General features: G+C 45.7%; 2 protein-coding genes across 4 annotated transcripts in view; both read right to left on the bottom strand.

Moving 5' to 3' along the window:
- The window catches only part of IK (IK cytokine), a 76,884-nt gene that overhangs the window by 55,844 nt on the left and 4,472 nt on the right, over window positions 1-16,568 (bottom strand). The window contains exons 5-20 of one of the 3 annotated variants that reach the window (XM_066272717.1): window positions 14,788-14,955; window positions 14,501-14,615; window positions 14,023-14,093; window positions 13,879-13,925; window positions 11,251-11,414; window positions 9,968-10,076; window positions 9,590-9,629; window positions 9,208-9,421; window positions 8,944-8,962; window positions 8,400-8,478; window positions 8,045-8,125; window positions 7,730-7,787; window positions 6,863-6,951; window positions 6,554-6,662; window positions 6,349-6,383; window positions 6,205-6,265 (exon numbers count right to left, since the gene is read on the bottom strand). In XM_066272717.1, coding sequence (XP_066128814.1) covers window positions 6,238-6,265; window positions 6,349-6,383; window positions 6,554-6,662; window positions 6,863-6,951; window positions 7,730-7,787; window positions 8,045-8,125; window positions 8,400-8,478; window positions 8,944-8,962; window positions 9,208-9,421; window positions 9,590-9,629; window positions 9,968-10,076; window positions 11,251-11,414; window positions 13,879-13,925; window positions 14,023-14,093; window positions 14,501-14,615; window positions 14,788-14,955 — 1,426 coding nt within the window. In that variant the 3' untranslated portion in view covers window positions 6,205-6,237. Of the gene's footprint in view, window positions 1-6,082; window positions 6,266-6,339; window positions 6,384-6,553; window positions 6,663-6,862; window positions 6,952-7,729; window positions 7,788-8,044; window positions 8,126-8,399; window positions 8,479-8,943; window positions 8,963-9,207; window positions 9,422-9,589; window positions 9,630-9,967; window positions 10,077-11,250; window positions 11,415-13,878; window positions 13,926-14,022; window positions 14,094-14,500; window positions 14,616-14,787; window positions 14,956-16,568 lie in introns of those variants that run through there. The other 2 variants (XM_066272718.1, XM_066272716.1) reach the window with 2 other exon arrangements.
- WDR55 (WD repeat domain 55) lies at window positions 14-3,482 on the bottom strand. Its single transcript, XM_066272712.1, has 7 exons — window positions 3,188-3,482; window positions 1,676-1,776; window positions 1,503-1,590; window positions 1,225-1,404; window positions 1,030-1,129; window positions 774-943; window positions 14-693 (listed from the first exon to the last, which is right to left on the bottom strand). The coding sequence occupies exons 1-7, from the start codon at window positions 3,376-3,378 to the stop codon at window positions 387-389; spliced, it is 1,137 nt and encodes a 378-aa protein (XP_066128809.1). The 5' UTR covers window positions 3,379-3,482; the 3' UTR covers window positions 14-386.

The raw sequence follows: 16,568 nt of genomic DNA, 5'->3' as shown, positions 1-16,568 counted from the left end.
CATGAATCTTCACTTATTTTCTTTCATTTTCTTTGTTGGTTTTTATTTGGGAATGGCTGAGCCAAAGCATCAGAAATCTGCTTTTTGTCCCCACCACTTGACATTTTGGTGTATGTGTATTGTTGGCTTGTTTTTCTATGCTGGGTGTGTATTTATATTAAACCCCTGGTTGGTGTACACCTGTGTCCGTTCTGTCTTACCCCAGCCATGGGCTTTTCTTACACTGGTGAGGTGAGCAGCTCTACTTCTCCACAGCCCTGAACCTCTGTCAGCCCCTCTCCTTATGCCGCACAAGAGGTATGATCAATTGATAGTCTCTGGGGACCCAGCCCAGGAAGCAAGGCTTTTGCCTAGCGAGGACCTGTCTTGAGATTCAGCTCATCCTCTCAGTCACTGTTGTCCTCACTCTCCTCTTCCTCTTTCTCTTCCTCTTCCTTCAGTCCTGCAAAGAAGTCATCAGTGCTCCAGGCCTTGCTGCTCAGCGCCCGAAGTGGCCCTCCCTTTTTTTTGCGCCGATGGTAGTCATCCACCACTAAAGCCCGCAGCTGGGCCATGTCCCAAAACTTGATGCACTGGTCATGGCCGCTGCTGGCCAGGAAGCAGCCACAGTGGGAGAGGGCCAGCTCCTCCACAGGTTCACGAGCATGCTGGCCCACACTACCCACCACTCGGTTCGGCAGGATGTTCACAGCCCTAGGCAGAGAGAAAACAGTGTTGGGTATTGGCTGGTTAGGCCTACCCCTCCTGTGACCAGAGGACCTAGCTTCTCTCACCTGATGACTCCATCAGTGGACCCAGTACACAGCAGACTGTCAGTGACTGGAACCATGCAGTCAATAGACTCAGCTCTCAGGGCAAAGCGGTCACTTGTGGCCCCAAAGCCATTCCAGTTGAAGAGGTAGATGGTACCCTCACTCGAGCCACAGGCCACCTTCCTCCCACACTACAGGGAAGTAGGACAAACCATGTTATGAAGCCATGTCAGAACACGTCCCTAACATACCCCCAGCCCACCATACCCAACTGTACTTTCATTATAGTGACAGAGGTCAGGTCTCCAGACTGAGATTCTGAAAGCAGCTCAAACCGACGTCGCTTAATATTGAAGACACCAAGGCAGCCATCCCCACTATAGAGAAAGCAGAGCAACAGGCTTGTCCAGAGCTCACATTGAGGGAGACATTTAACAGGGGGAAGGGGGAGGCGGCAGCTGTGAGGCTGTACCTGGCTGTCAGCAGCAGCTTCTTGTCTGGGTCCAGAGCCATGTCAGCAATATACTCTTCATGCTGCCGCATATCCACTAAGGGGCCCTCCTTCCGCTGGTCCCAGAGCCGGATACCACCTGTGTCATCCCCAGTGGCCAGAACATTCTTATCCACTAGTAGCAAACTGTTGATAGGGGCCCTAGAGACACAGATGCAGAAGTTCTTGGAGCAACTTTGTCCTAGTAGGGAGCTACACGTCTTTACCCCTCACCTCAACACACAGTTGGCTTCCCTTACCCATGAGCCTTGGAAATGCGTCTTTCCAGTCGACCCTGCTCCACATCTAGAACATGGATGGCTTTGTCCTTAGAGACAGTAACAAGTTCTGGGGGGAAAGGTGCCCAGGTCATGGTCCTGCTTCCTGCTCCCTTCCCACCACCATACTGCTGGCTGCCATCCCTAATACTCACTCTGCCCATCTTCAGAGAAGGCCACATCACGGCAGGACTTGAGGTGGTGACCTGAGGACCAGAGCTCCTTGGTTTCTCCCTCTTGGCAGGAGTAGGAAAAACTTGAGAGAGGTGAAGGAGAGTGAATGACCCCAGACCTTGCCTGGGATGCATGGAGTTGAGACCAACTAGCCAACCTACCATCTACCTAGGAGTTCCTGCTAGTATACTGCTAAGCCCAAGGAGCTTACCACATTTTTCCATTTTCAATGAGCTTCAAATGCTTTTTTTCCCCACTTGATATACGTTAATTCAAAATACATTTGCTTAGAACTTCTTTATGTCATCCCACCCCTCTTCATCATCCTTGGAAGCCTCAGCTTGGGGAAAGACTAGATCTGGACCACTATTAAGGCCCAGAAATATTTAAATTAATAGCAGAAGGACAGCCCCAGAAGTTGGAAACATTAAGATTAGTAAGAAGAACAACCCCAGAAGTTCGGAAACATAAAGATGAGTAAGACAGAGCTCTTGCACTGCAGGGCTGCAGGAGCCAGAGAAAACCACACTTCATTATGGCATATTGTGATCATTTACTGAAAAGTAGCCAGGATCAGTGGAGGTGGAAGAGAAACCAGCCTCTAAACTCAGAAAGTGAAGCACCTGTCCAGAGAGTATTTCCAGTGCCTGCCTCAGAGCACATCCTCAAAAGACCCTAATGAAGAAGTTCTTAATTGCCATTAATTCCAGGTGGGCAGAACTGGGTCTGCTTATTGCTTGCTCTATCCCCGTGCGGCTTAGTAAACATTCCCACCTTTTAGTGGATGAGACAAGCATTCAAATACACAAACTGAGGGATGATTACAAACCATTGTATTTATGACAGAAAGATAGCACTAATAGGTAATCTACTCTGGGGCATGCTGGAAGAATGAAGAGATGCTAGGAGGTACAAGTGAGGGGAAAGGAGTTTTCCAGGCAAAAAAAGTAATGTGCAAAGGAACTGAGGCTCCAAGGTACATTACAAAGGTAAGAATGAATAAGCACAGAAAGAAAGCAAAGGGGGAAAGAGAGCAAGAGCCAGAGGATCAAGGCCCTGAAAGCCAAATTAAGGAGTTTAGACTTAATCTTAAAAGCAAAGGTAAACTAAGGGTTTTCATCAAGGAAGTGAGGTGGTTGAGTCGTGTTTTTGAAAAATCAAAGTAAGAAGCAAAAGCAGGGGGGCCCTGTTGAGCTTGTTTCGGGCTCAGTATAACAATCCGGTGGGAAATTGTGCCCTGAAAGCCGCATAGTTCTGCTCTTTACTGCCCTTGGGCTCCGTCATGACATTACAGCCACTTCGCCTTCTTTTAAGTTCTTTCAAGAGGTTTGTGTAGTAACTTGTTTAAAGCTAATGTTAATCTAACCAGATGAATCTTGTGCGAATCTTGTCTCCCTGCACTCTTCTCTCTCCTCCCAGCTCCATCCCTGGAAAGCTTCCAGAACGGGCAGCCCCCGAGCCCACCTCGCTCGTTCGCTGTCCCCGGCACTTACACAAACACGTCCCCGTCCACGTCCCCTGCCGCCAGGAGGTCGCGGGCCGGGTGGAACGCCAGTCCACTGGCCGGTGCTTCCAAAACGATGTCTTCAGGGGTTTCCCGGATCCGGGCAGGTACTTCCGTGGAGTTGGAGTCTTCCTCGTCGCTCTTATCCTCCGCGGACCTCTCCTCACACGTGCGATCCATGCATCGGAGGGTCCAGAACTGCACAGCAGTCGAACAATGAACCCATGAAACAGTCACCCACCAGGAGTCAGCAGTTCTGTGCACCGCTTCCGCTCTGAGGGGGGGGGGGCCGGGGGCGGGGCAGGAAGTGGCGCCGGGGCTTTCTTGTAACCAGGAAAAGGCGGGCCTACTTGTGCTTCTGTGGGTGGGGCGAACTCTGGTGACCAGGCCCCCATGGTCCCTTACTTTCCTGTGTTGACACCGCCAATACCTAGGTCAGCTAGATGGCACGAACGTCAATCCCCTCCTTAGTCCCGTTTGTCCTTTCCCCTCATCCTGACTGATGTTAACAGTTCGGTACAACTCTCTGTCAATCTAAGAAACATCCGAAATTGTAGAGAATTTTTGAGCCAAACTGAAAACATACATGGTAGAGCAAGATCTCAAATGCTCTGCAGAATAAGTTTCACGGCTTTTATGCATTTTAATTTAAGGAGGAAAGGTAAGGAATGTTATATGAAGGTGGAAGAGAGAAAGCTGGAGACTGGATTATAGGATAGTTAAGATTATATGCTCTCGAGGGTGGTTATTTAAAGGTGTGTTATACCTTTGATGCACAGAAGCAATGAACATAGCTTCTGTAAGGCAAAGATAAACCTTTTACTAAAGTTATATGCCTGGGTGTGACTATCCATCATGACCTGCCCGTCTAGGAATTTATGATCAGATGACCCTGTGAGTTTACTTTCAATAGAACCCCATTTTTTGGTCCACAATCCGCAAGCAGTAAGGAGGACTTAAATGCTCTCGGAATTGGAGACGCAATCACTCATGGCTTGGTGGAATCCAAAATCATGACACGTCAGCCAGGTTGGGCAGAAAGCAGCTAAAGCCCATGCCACAATAGTTTCAGTGTGTTGTGGAGGACAGGCAGTCAGCACATGCACATGTTTAAGTTGCTGCCGTCAAAGCAAATCTTTATGGTGGAAGAAACAGCATCCTGCCCATTCCTAGTTAGGCTGCAGAGCCTCAGCGGCCAGGCCAGCAATGCTTGGAGCTGGTGAGGAGTTGCTGTAGAGGGGAATGGGCACAGTTCTGGTTATTCCAGTTAACAAAGGTTCTGCGAATAGGAGCACCCTGCATGGTAGGGCAGACGAGGAGCAGGAGCTCCTGTGGTTTAAAAGAACCTTCTCACAGCCTGACCTGTGTGGCACAGTGGATCAAGTATCAACCTGGAACCTAAGCTCACCAGTTCTAAACCCTAGGTTGCCTGGTCAAGGCACATATGACAGTTGATGCTTCCTGCTCCTCCCCCTTCTCTAAAAATGAGTATGATCTTTAAAAAAGAGAGAACCTTCTCACATTACTGTGCTTTTAAGCTATTAAGCCCTCTAAGACATCTTATAGGCTGATTCCCAACTCTCTTAACAAGGAGTAAAAGAAGTGAGTTTAGGGACCTGAGAGGTTATTTGCCCTGTGTGTTACTGGAAACATTGCTGTTAGGAGTCCTTGTCACTACATTATCAACCAGAAGGTCTTAGTCACTTCCAAAAGGATTGGTGATACTTGCAGAAACTGATTTTAAACTGGCAGTCAACCCCCAGGTGTTAATCTTAGTGACCCTCTAGGCATCATTTGAGCCAGGTCTCTGACTTTTTTTTTTTTAAAGATTTTATTTATTCATTATAGAGAGGGAAAAGAGAGAGAAAGAGAGAAGGGGGGAGGAGCAGGAAGTATCAACTCCCATATGTTCCTTGACCAGGTAAGCCCAGGGTTTTGAACCGGCAACCTCAGCGTTTCCAGGTTGATGCTTTATCCACTGCACTATCACAGGTCAGGCATCTCTGTGACCTTTTTCTTAATTGGGACTGCTGTCTACAACCCTGAAAACTATATGTCATTTACTGTCTGCAATTAGCCATTCTAGGAGTTATTAAAGACAAAGCTCAATTTCAGCCTCCTAAGTGTCCTTGCCCTATCAAAATTAAGTGACCAAAGGCAATGGCTAAGGTGGCCCTCTAGCTTTCTTTAGATCTGGTGAGCCCACGGGTTTTAGGCTTAGAACAGGCAGTGGCAGCTAGGGATCCAGTCAGAAAGTGGTGACCTTTATTTACGAGTACCAGACAGAAGTGCTGGCAATGAGCAGAGAGGAGGAAAAAGGTGGGGATGGAATGATTTGGAGGCCAGGGAGGCTACCATTGCCTTAGTAAACTTTTCAGGGTGTTAGAGGGCACACAAAAATCTTTGGTCCTAGCACAGGGATTTTCCAGAGTTATCCCTTCAGCCAGGGAAGCAGTGATGTGTGCTTGGAATCCCTGAAGCTCCCAGGAGGGCATACATTCATAAAAGGTTTTTATTCCCATTAGTGACCCTCCTCAGATGCCTTCACCTAGCACCCAGCTGTGCACAAATTTGAGGTCAGACTGGCAGCCCACTGGGAATCTCTGCCCTAAAAGCAGGCCCATAAATGGGCCTAAATGAGTCCGACACTTGAAACCAACCTTCCCTACACTCCTCTATCCACCTCCTGCCCATCAGTGAGGGTCACTCCATTCTCCACTGGGCATCCTGGTTAATAAACATCCTTACTGTCTAGAAATCTGGAACCACAGCTCAGGAAAGGACTGAGCTGATTTTCTGCAAGTGATTTTATACAATCAGTAATCAAAAGACATGTGGTGCCTCAGGGGCCATGGAGTGAGGGATGCTCAACATAGAAAAGACAGCAGGTTAACCAATTTTAATGGAACCAAATGATTATACAGAAATATTTTATATACATTCATTAAAATAAAAAACCTTACAACTTTTCAAGGATTGTAGAAAGCAAGCAGTGGGGAGCATAACCTTGTAAAGACTCCTTGGAGTTGGAAATGGAGATTAGTATTTTGGTCTTTTTACTTCAACCCTGCAATACAAAAAATGAGTCAGCATCAGATCAATAATCTAAGCGACTCCCCAGTCCCACTAAAGATGAATAACCTTGCTCACCCATCAGCTTCCATCTTCTTCCTCTTCTCAATGATCTGCAAGAAGTTACAGTTGATAGTTATGCTGCCAGTCTAAGCTCACTGAGGCCCCAGGGCTGACCTCTCCTACTTCCCCGGCCTTCCAACCCTTTGCCTGTTCCTGGGATTGGTGGACCAGTGTCTCCTCCCAGCAGAAGCCCTCCCACCAGAGAGGCAGTGCCACTTACTGCACTAATCTTCTTCCATTGGCGATCAAGCTCTGCCTTGTCATTGGTTTCCTTGAAGCGCCTGGTTTTCCGCCCTTCAGACATTTTGATGCCATACTGGAATGCAGCCCTGAAGGAAAAAATGAGCAATTGGGGAAAAAGGCATCAGTTTGCAGAGCAGTAGCTCGGTGTTCCCAGATGGCCCTGTGAGCAGAGAAGTTATGTATTTGGAAATGTCTCAGCCAGTTTACACCCTCTAACCTAGTGTGAGCTAGTCCACCCATCGCCACCCCTCTCCTCATACCCTGGCCATATTTAGTACCAACTCACTTGGGTAAAGCTTCCTTGTTGTTCATATACTCGCTGTATTCTTCCTGGGTATCAAAGTCCCAACGGCCTAAAGGCCCCTTCTTGTTACCCTATTGCAGGACAGATGGGAAATAGGGAAGAAAAAAAGTGTCACTGGAAACGGAATTTTAGCCCTTGATTGAAGCCAGGATCTCCCACAAGCCCAGATTTCATTATTTATAAATCCTACCCTAATAAATAATGCTTACTATGTACTTATTATGTTCAGGTATTATCCTGAACACTAAATATCTAATTTACTTCTCTCAAAAACACTATTAAGAGAAAATATATTTCCATTTCCCTGATGATGAAACTGAGGCATAAGCATTAAAGTCAGTTGGCAAGGTCACAATACTAGTAAATGGGACAGACAGGCACAACCAGGACTAAACAAGGCTCCACAATGGAATGGAACCATGCTCTTAATCACTGCAGTACAGAGCGAAGAAGAGAAAAGTAGATGACACTTCTCCACCATTAATGGTGTGTTTGTTTGGTTTTAAGACTTGGAGAAAAATTCCAATACTGGTTGGCCAGAATAAAATTCAGTTATTTTCAAAAGACTGAAATTTCTTCTGCCCTTTCTTACACACTAAAGATCTGCTTACTGCCTAGGATAGAAATCAAAGCCTGGCACTTTGTAGGAAATAGAAAGAAACATATTTTTGGCTCTATCTCATTTGAAATAGTTAAGCTGCCCATAAGCCCACAATACCACTAATCCCATTACTGCAGTTGAGAGAAAGTGAGGACCAGTAAATGAGACACAGATCTGGGAAAGGGGAAAGGCTTATGTACTAAAAAGTAACTGCCCAAGAGCCCCCACCCATCCTTCCAACTCCATACCTGGTCCATTTTGCTATAATCAACCTCCTCGTCACTGTCAACAGCCATGTCATCCATCCTAAAGAGACGCAACAGTTGAACAGTATATACAGACTCAAACTTCTACGCTTCATCTGGAAACCTACCCACGTAGAGACCATATGTCTAAGAATGACACCACCCTAGACCTCCCACTCAGAGCCTAATAGAATAGTTCATCTAAGGAAGAAGTACCCCAGGATCTCAGTAAATCAAATTTCTACCCCACCTCAGTCCCCTGCCTGAACTTGTTCTCCAATCATCCCAGCCTCCCTTCTTTAACAGAGTCCCACATACGTGGCTGGGTAGCACTCAGCATAACTGTTGGACATGCCAAAGAAATCTCCCAGCTGCTTCTTATCCTCTGGCTTCTTCAGCATATGCTATGTTAAAGAAAATAATTCTGCCTGTAGCAGCAAAGCTTCAAGCAGGAAGGGCCATGGGCTAAAAGCTCCAACATGAAAACTAAGTAAGGAGAGGACTGTGAACTTGAATGAGTTCTCTGAGAAAGGGGGAAGTCACAATGACTTCATCTCGGTCAAAATTCAACACAAAAGAGAAGGAGAGGGGTTATGGGAAAGGAGGGAAGCAGGTGGAATTAGAATAAAGAAGAACATATTGAAATAAAGGAGTATATTGAAATAAAGGATATGATTCGGTGCCTTCCCAGCCAGCAGAACCAGCAAACTTTTCATTGATTGATTTGATCAACTCCTTGGCAGAGCCAGGTCCTAGGGGAAAGAGAACTCTACTAAGACACTGAAATGAGGAATTTACAACCTCTTCCCTACAACATACTTCCAATCTGTAGCTTTCATAAAAACATTTTTAAAGCAATAGAACCCTTATAGCTAACACAATTTTAATCAAATCCCTACTAACAATGAGCTATTCTGGTTAAGATGGGATAGTGTGCTCAGAATACTGCCTACTCACCTGCCTCACATCCTCAAGACCCCAAAGCTGGAGAAATTTTATCCAGCAGAGCAAATATGCCCTCTCATTGCCCAGAAAGATAGAGGGAACGCCACACTTACCTTCTGTCTGTTCCCTATAGTAAGACATGGATCTTATGAGAACCCAGAACCAGGAAGTCCCCAAGCTCACCCTTGCCAGCTCTGAGCTCTACGTCAGATTCAGCCCAGGGGAAAGCAGGACAGCCAAAGCCAATGCAAGATGCCTTGGGTACAACTCACCTTTGTCAACATCTATGGGCTAGAAAGGAAATAGAAACCAGAGTCAGTGTTACCATGAAGGATTCCCACTTAGCCGCGACCTCATTTCTGAATCAATTTCCTACCCCGATTGTCCCCATTTCCAGTATGGTTCCTGCCCTGGATAAGTAGGCCTGGTTACTTCTATGGAGCCATGAGGTGCCTATCTAAGAGGGATCCTGTACCTGGCCAGGCTGGCAGATTGGGGAGGTTTCTCTCCCCAATTGACCAGGGACCACATCTCACCTCATCATCCACTTTTGGCTTCTCAAAGTAGCTGTGCCTCTTCTTCTCTTCCTCTCTCTCTCGGTCCCGCTCCCGATCTCGTTCTCGCTCCCGCTCCCTGTCACGGTCTCTCTCTCTCTCCCGATCACGCTCCCGTTCCCGATATCGCTCCCGCTCCTTGTCCCGAGGCGTCTTGGTTGTGGAGGGCACATAATCCCCAATGTCTTCGAATATACTAGGCAAACAGAGATCACAAGTTGTCAGTCAAACACATACTTCCACCTTTCCTGGCCATTTCTCCAGGGGAACCTTTTCACACCAAGGCCTTCCCATAATGCTGAAGACAAGAAACACACAGCCCCTTTCCTCCCTCAGATCAGGTGCCAGAGACTAGGATACATACTTCATGTCAGCCTCAGGGGGTTTCTTCTCTTCCAGCTTCCCTAAAATGAAAAGAATGAGAAAAACGCATGAATTCCCACTCAGCCTTACCATGCTAATTCTCAGTGCCCTTTTGAAATACCTGTTTAGAAGACAGCACAACAAAAGCCATCCCTACTCTCCCTTCTCATGCCTCCAAGTTAACTACTGCCTCCTAGTGAGTCAAAGAAACAGAAACTGGATGTGACCACCCCCCTGCCAACGCTCTATCGCTCTCATTTTCCTTTGTTCCCCAGGAGCCTCCCAACGATCTGGAGCCAGAAGGCTCCAGAAGACCTTGGATCCATCCTCAAATGCCCCGCCCAGGTGTAAGGTTTCTCTCCCCAACCCTCCAGGTTACCTTTATCCTTCTTCTTGAGCTTCTTATTGCGGGTACCCTGTCTCAGGTAGGAAAGGATCTGGGTGAGCTTGCTGATGACAATGTCATTTGTAGTCAGCGTGGTCTGGGCCTGAAACCCCAAGAAGCAAGAATGTTAGCCCACTGAGCAGGCATCTCTTCATTTATTCATTTATCCATTTAAGGATGAGTTAGAGTGAGAGAGGTGAAGACTGGGAAAGGAGGTGTTATGGAAGGACACTCCAAGATAAAACAGCATGCACAAAGGCCTGAGTCAAAAGTGATTCTAGCCTGACCAGGTGGTGGCGCAGTAGCTAGAGCGTCGGACTGGGATGCAGAGGACCCAGGTTCGAGACCCCGAGGTCGCCAGCTTGAGCGCGAGCTCATCTGGTTTGAGCAAAAGCTCACCAGCTTGAACCCAAGGACACTGGCTCCAGCAAGGGGTTACTTGGTCTGCTGAAGGCCTGCAGTCAAGGCACATATGAGAAAACTATCAATGAACAACTAAGGTGTTGCAACGTGCAACAAAAAACTAATGATTGATGCTTCTCATCTCTCTCCGTTCCTGTCTATCTGTCCCTGTCTATCCCTCTCTCTGGAAAAAAAAAAAAAACCAAAAAAACAAACAAACAAAAAAAAGTGATTCTAGCACATTCCAGAAAGCCAGGTTGGCTGGAGAACAAACAACAGGGAAGGACAGAGAAAAAAGGCTGGAAAGGCTCAGAAGATGCAAAGGCACAGAGGCCACAATAAAGATTCTGCTCTTTATTCTAACAGTGAGAAACTACTGAGCTTCTAACCTGTGTGGTGAGACAAAACTTCATGTTGTGAATTTCTGTGCCTACCTACGTGTAAAAAGGGGATGTGGGTGGTGATGGCGAAAAGTACAGAGTTTCTTTTGGGAGTGACAAAAATGCTTTAAAATCAACTGCAATATGGTTGTACAATTCTATGAATATACTAAAAGCAACTGAACTAGACATTTTAAAGGGGGAAATTGTATGGTATGTGAATTATATCTCAGTGATAATTAAAATATTAGAAGGGAGCCAGAGTGAAAGTGGGGAAACCAATTAGGAGCCTCTTTTAATAATTCCAGCAAAAGATGATGGCTTAGACTAGAATGTTATGGGTGGAGATGGAGAAAAGTGAATGGATTCAATTGAGATTTAGGAGATGAAACGTGGACAGAACTTCAGATGTGGTCAGTGAGGACCTGGGCAGAATTGAGACTGATATCCAGGTTTGAGACTCCTGTGAAAGGCTTTCAAGTTCGGGTCACTCACCTCCATGGTGGGGCAATCAGCTTTGCTGCGGATAAGAGTGGTGGGAATGTCTGTGTCAGCATACTCATCATCCAGGTCTACCACATAGGCCATGCGACCCGGCAGGAACAGCTCATTCCGCTCGTATGCTTTGCTTTTGAAGAGCATGCGGTAAACGTTGCGGCCTATGAAAATAGGAAGAGCAGCAAGTAACCCGTGAGAACTTTCTACAATAACAGCTGCCATTTATTAAGTGCTTACTCTGTACTAGCCACAATGCCAAGTGCTATGCATGTCTTGCTTTGCTTCAATCAATCTTTGCAACAGCTCTGTGACGTGGACATCATTATCTCCTTTCAAGTGACAACACTAAGACTGAGAGTTAAGTGATTTAACTGCCGTCATTCAGCTATCAAGTGGCAAAACAAAAAATGAGACCCTGGCAAAACAAAAAATGAGACCCAGGAAGTCTAACTCCAAAGCCCAAGCGCCTATTCAATCTTCTCCATTACCTTCTCAAGAGTATTATGTGCCTATCATTGTGTTAGGATCCCTGAGGAATAAGGATTACATTTAAGGTAATATTGATGATGAATAAAAAACCAGCTGGCCTGATCAGACAGTGGCGCAGTGGATAGAGCATGGAACTGGGATGCAGAAGGCCCAGGTTCAAAACCCTATGGTCACCAGCTTGAGTGCAGGCTCATCTGATTTGAGCAAGGCTCACCAGCTTAAGCAAGGGGTCACTTGGTCTGCTGTAGACCCCCAGTCAAGGCACATATGAGAAAGCAATCACTGAACAACTAAGGTGCCACAACAAAAAACTGATGCTTTTCATCTCTCTCCATTCCTGTCTGTCCCTATCTGTCCATCTCTCACAAAAAAAAAGAAGAAAGAAAGAAAGAAAGAAAGAAAGAAAGAAAGAAAGAAAGAAAGAAAGAAAGAAAGAAAGAAAGAGAAAAAAGCCTGACACAATGACGTGGTGTCAACCTGGGAATGATGAAGTCACCAGTTTAAAACCCAGAGTTTGCCAGGTCAAGGCACATGTGGGAGTTCATGCTTCCTGCTCCTCCCCCTTCTCTCTGTCTCTTTTGCTCTCTCTCCTCTCTTTCTAAAAATGAATAATAATTAAAAGAAGAAAAGAAAAACCAGCTGTCCGTAGGCACATTGCCCATAATTCTTCTCTTCGTCCCAATAATCCCCCAAGGTAAACATTAACCCCAGTTTTGCATTAACCTCACTTTTGCCAATGGACAAAGAGGCATTGAGAAATGAATTCAGATGCCTGAAATTACATGGCTAGTGTGTTTTCAACACTACCTCCCTAAAAGTATAAGTCTTAATCTGAAAGAATTTCCAACCTAAGTAGACATTAATAACACACACAATACTTACAGACACTTCTGCATTCTATTAGATTATTTTATGGATACTTGCTGGTTTAGAGGCAAAAAAAAAAGCAAGAAAAATAAAGCTGAGGAAAAAAGAAAGTATATCCTGTACAGAGCATAAAATTCCCTACGATTCACCTAGAACAGTGGTAGTCAACCTGGTCCCTACCGCCCACTAGTGGGCATTCCAGGTTTCATGGTGGGAAGTAGCGGAGCAACCAAAGTAAAAATAAGATAGGGCCCTGGCTGGTTGGCTCAGTGGTAGAGCATCGGCCTGGCGTGCAGAAGTCCCGGGTTCGATTCCCGGCCAGGGCACACAGGAGAGGCGCCCATCTGCTTCTCCACCCCTCCCCCTCTCCTTCCTCTCTGTCTCTCTCTTCCCCTCCTGCAGCCAAGGCTCCATTGGAGCAAAGATGGCCCGGGTGCTGGGGATGGCTCCTTGGCCTCTGCCCCAGGCACTAGAGTGGCTCTGGAAGCCGCAGAGCGATGCCCCGGAGGGGCAGAGCATCACCCCCTGGTGGGCAGAGCATCGCCCCCTGGTGGGCGTGCCAGGGTGGATCCCAGTCGGGCGCATGCAGGAGTCTGTCTGACTGTCTCTCCCTGTTTCTAGCTTCGGAAAAATACAAAAGAAAAAAAAAAAAGATAGGCCTGACCACGCAGTGGCGCAGTGAATAGAGCATCGGACTGGGATGTGGAAGACCCAGGTTAGAGACCCCGAAGTCACCAGCTTGAGCACGGGCTCACCTAGTTTGAACAAAGCTCACCAGCAAGGAGCTACTCGGTCTACTGAAGGCCCGCGGTCATGGCACATATGAGAAAGCAATCAATGAACAAATAAGGTGCTGCATCAAAAAACTGATGATTGATGCTTCTCATCTCTCTCCGTTCCTGTCTGTCTGTCCCTATCTATCCTTCTCCCTGACTCACTCTCTGTCTCTGTAAAAAAAAAAAAAAAAAAAAAAGATAAAACTATAGTAAGTTGTTTTATAAAGATTTATTCTGCCTAACTTAGCAAAAATCCGACAAACTACTTGGTAAGTAATTATTATTATATGCTTTAACTTACTGTAACTCTGCTTTATAAATTTTATAAAGTAAAGTTACTTCCCTACTTTATAAATCACCATTACTGTGGAACTGGTGGGTGGTTAGAAAATTTTACTACTAACAGAGATACAAAAGTGGGCGGTAGGTATAAAAAGGTTGACTACCTCTGACCTAGAATGCAGAGCCACTAGTGTAGAAACTCTGTACTCACCTAAACGTGTCTTAAATTCAATTTTATTTTCAGGATCCTCATCTTTCCTGAAAAGACAAAAAAAAAAAAAATTTTTTTTGCTAAATGTGTTCCTACTTTAGGTCCCACCTTTGTAAACTAAAAGTTCTCTTGGTGTTTACATACTTGGTTTCCTTTTGGGGCTTTTCCATGAGTTCTTCCTCCTCCTTCTCTTTGCTGGCAATCTCAGCTCGTACCTGACAAGAAAGCAATTAGTGTTCAGACACATAATCATTTCACATGTATTCACTGAATACTACTATACCACACTGTGCCGGCAACTAAGAATTTAGTACTTAACAAGACAATATAATCCTTGCTCTAGTGGAGCTTGCAGCAGGAGAGACAAATTAAGCAAACAACAAAGTGTGATACTGCTATGTGAAATAGAAGACGTAATGCAAGGGTGCAGGAAGGGGGAGGTGAGGAGTAAAGAAACTTAATCATACCTGGGTGATCAAGGAAGCTTTCCCCAAGAAAATAAAGCTGAAGCTAAGACTTGAAGAATAAGCTACAATTAGTCCTATAGAGGAACCACTGTTAGCCCTTCTAGATGGTCTGAACTAAGAGCAGTCTCCCTTCTCACTCACACACCAAGGCTCACCTTCTGAAGCAGAGCAAAATCCAAGCCTTTCACCAAATGGGTGTGTTCCATGTCACCACCCAAGAACTTGGACTCTTGGATCAACTGTCTTCTCTTCTCTGCAGCTGATTTGTCCCTGTATAATGAAAGAGGGCACATTAGAACAGTCCTTTGTGGGTGGCAAATGCCTCTTGAACTGGTTTGATGTGGGCTCAAGAGCAGGGAATCATGAATAATTCATATAACCACCAGATGAATCTGGGATGCTGAATAAACCATGCCCTGGCCCCCGCCCCCTCGGAACTCACGCTTCAGCAGTTGGACCCACAGCCCTGTAGTTAGCTGTAGTGCTGATCAGCTCCGTTTCCTCATAATCTTTATTCACACCATCTCGCCGTTCCTTGGCTCGGTCCCGGTACTTCTCTGCTAGTTCTCTTTCTCTCTCAATTTCTTGTTGGCGAAGCTTGGCGTAATAACTATAACCAGAGAAAGGCAAATGTGTAAGAATCACCAGCTGCTATCCCAGCGTCAACAGAACTGTTCCTGCCTGTTTCCCTATACCTTCATCCAACTCTCTATATCAAAAGCTCACATGTCATGATGAAACTGCTTGTCACCTCTTCATAGTCCTCAAAATCACAACTACAACACCTTCCAGGCTCACAAATATATTGTTTCAACTGCCACATCACAGCACTCCACCTGCAACTTTAAAATTCTTTTTTATTATTTATTAATTTTAGAAAGAGGAAGGGAGAGAGAATGCATGACAAACACATCCATCTGTTACTATATATATATGTACTGACTGAAGATCAAACCGGCAACCTCTGACAATGCTCTAACTGAGCTATCTAGGCAGAGCAACTTTAGAATTCTTTAATGCCACCTAATTCTACATCAGTGGGTCTATAAAGCTGAGACTTTTTTAAACGACAGAGACAGAGAGAAGGACAGTCAGGGACAAACAGGCAGGGGAGAGATGAGAAGCATCAATTCTTCATTGTAGCACCTTAGTTGTTCATTGATTGTTTTCTTATATGTGCCTTGACTGGGGGGCTCTGGGAAAGCAAGTACCCCTAGCTCGAGACAGCAACATTGGGCTAAAAGCCAGCGACCTTTGGGCTCAAACCAGCAACCATGGGGTCTTGTCTATGACCCCACGCTCAAGCCAGCAACCTCACACTCAAGCTGGTGAGCCTGCGCTCAACCCAACAACCTCCGAGTTTCGAACCTGGGTCCTCTGCGTCCCAGTCCAATGCTCTATTCACTGCACCCCCAAACTTTTTACACAGGGGCCAGTTCACTGTTCCTCAGACTGTTGGAGGGCCGGACTATAAAAAAAACTATGGACAAATCCCTATGTAAAAAAACAAAACGGGAACAAATACAATATTTAAAATAAAGAACAAGTAAATTTAAATCAACAAATTGACCAGTATTTCAATGGGAACTATGCTCCTCTCACTGACCACCAATGAAAGAGGTGCCCCTTCCGGAAGTGTGGCAGGGGCCGGATAAATGGCCTCAGGGGGCCAGATGCGGCCCACGGGCTGTAGTTTGGGTACCCCTACTATACAGCAACCATGAAGTCATCTGAATTATTCTCACCTTCCAAATTTCAACAGAAAAGAAATCATTCCTTGCTGGTCCTCACAGGAGAGACAGAAGCTAAGTACTGGTCCAGAAAGTTTAGTATTAGATGACGATGACGACAACGACGGTGGCAGCCAAGAGTTATTGGCTGGTTACTATATGCCAGTCACTGGTACTAAGTGTTTACATGCACTATCACAGTTGATCCTCATGACAACCTGATAAAAGTTACTGTCACTATCCCTATACTACCCATGAGAATATTGAAGTCCTAGGGATAAGCAAAATGATAAGGTTATTCTGCTGGAAACTGGTAAAGAGATTAAAATCCAGCAGACTGACTCAAGACCCCAAAACTGCCACTCCACATATCACCCCTCTCCACTCTGAAAGCAGAACCTTACAACAATAAAGGAAAATTTCAGTCTTTTAACTAGCCCCTACTCCTTTACTCCAAACAGCATCCAACTTAAAACCTAACACATTCTTCCAT

The sequence above is a fragment of the Saccopteryx bilineata genome, chromosome 4 (assembly GCF_036850765.1).
Source record: "Saccopteryx bilineata isolate mSacBil1 chromosome 4, mSacBil1_pri_phased_curated, whole genome shotgun sequence".
Taxonomy (NCBI): domain Eukaryota; kingdom Metazoa; phylum Chordata; class Mammalia; order Chiroptera; family Emballonuridae; genus Saccopteryx; species Saccopteryx bilineata.
The sequence above is the reverse complement of the archived record's forward strand: the minus strand, read 5'-3'. Positions and strand labels throughout refer to the sequence as shown.

Excerpts from the sequence above, each read along its gene's own strand:
- WDR55 (XM_066272712.1), bottom strand. The coding sequence starts at position 3,378 with ATGGATCGCACGTGTGAGGAGAGGTCCGCGGAGGATAAGAGCGACGAG. Across the intron at positions 1,777-3,187 it reads GTGGACGGGGACGTGTTTGT|TTTTTCCTACTCCTGCCAAG; the intron begins GTAAGTGCCGGG and ends ACCTCTCTCAAG. Across the intron at positions 1,405-1,502 it reads CGCATTTCCAAGGCTCATGG|GGCCCCTATCAACAGTTTGC; the intron begins GTAAGGGAAGCC and ends CTGTGTCTCTAG.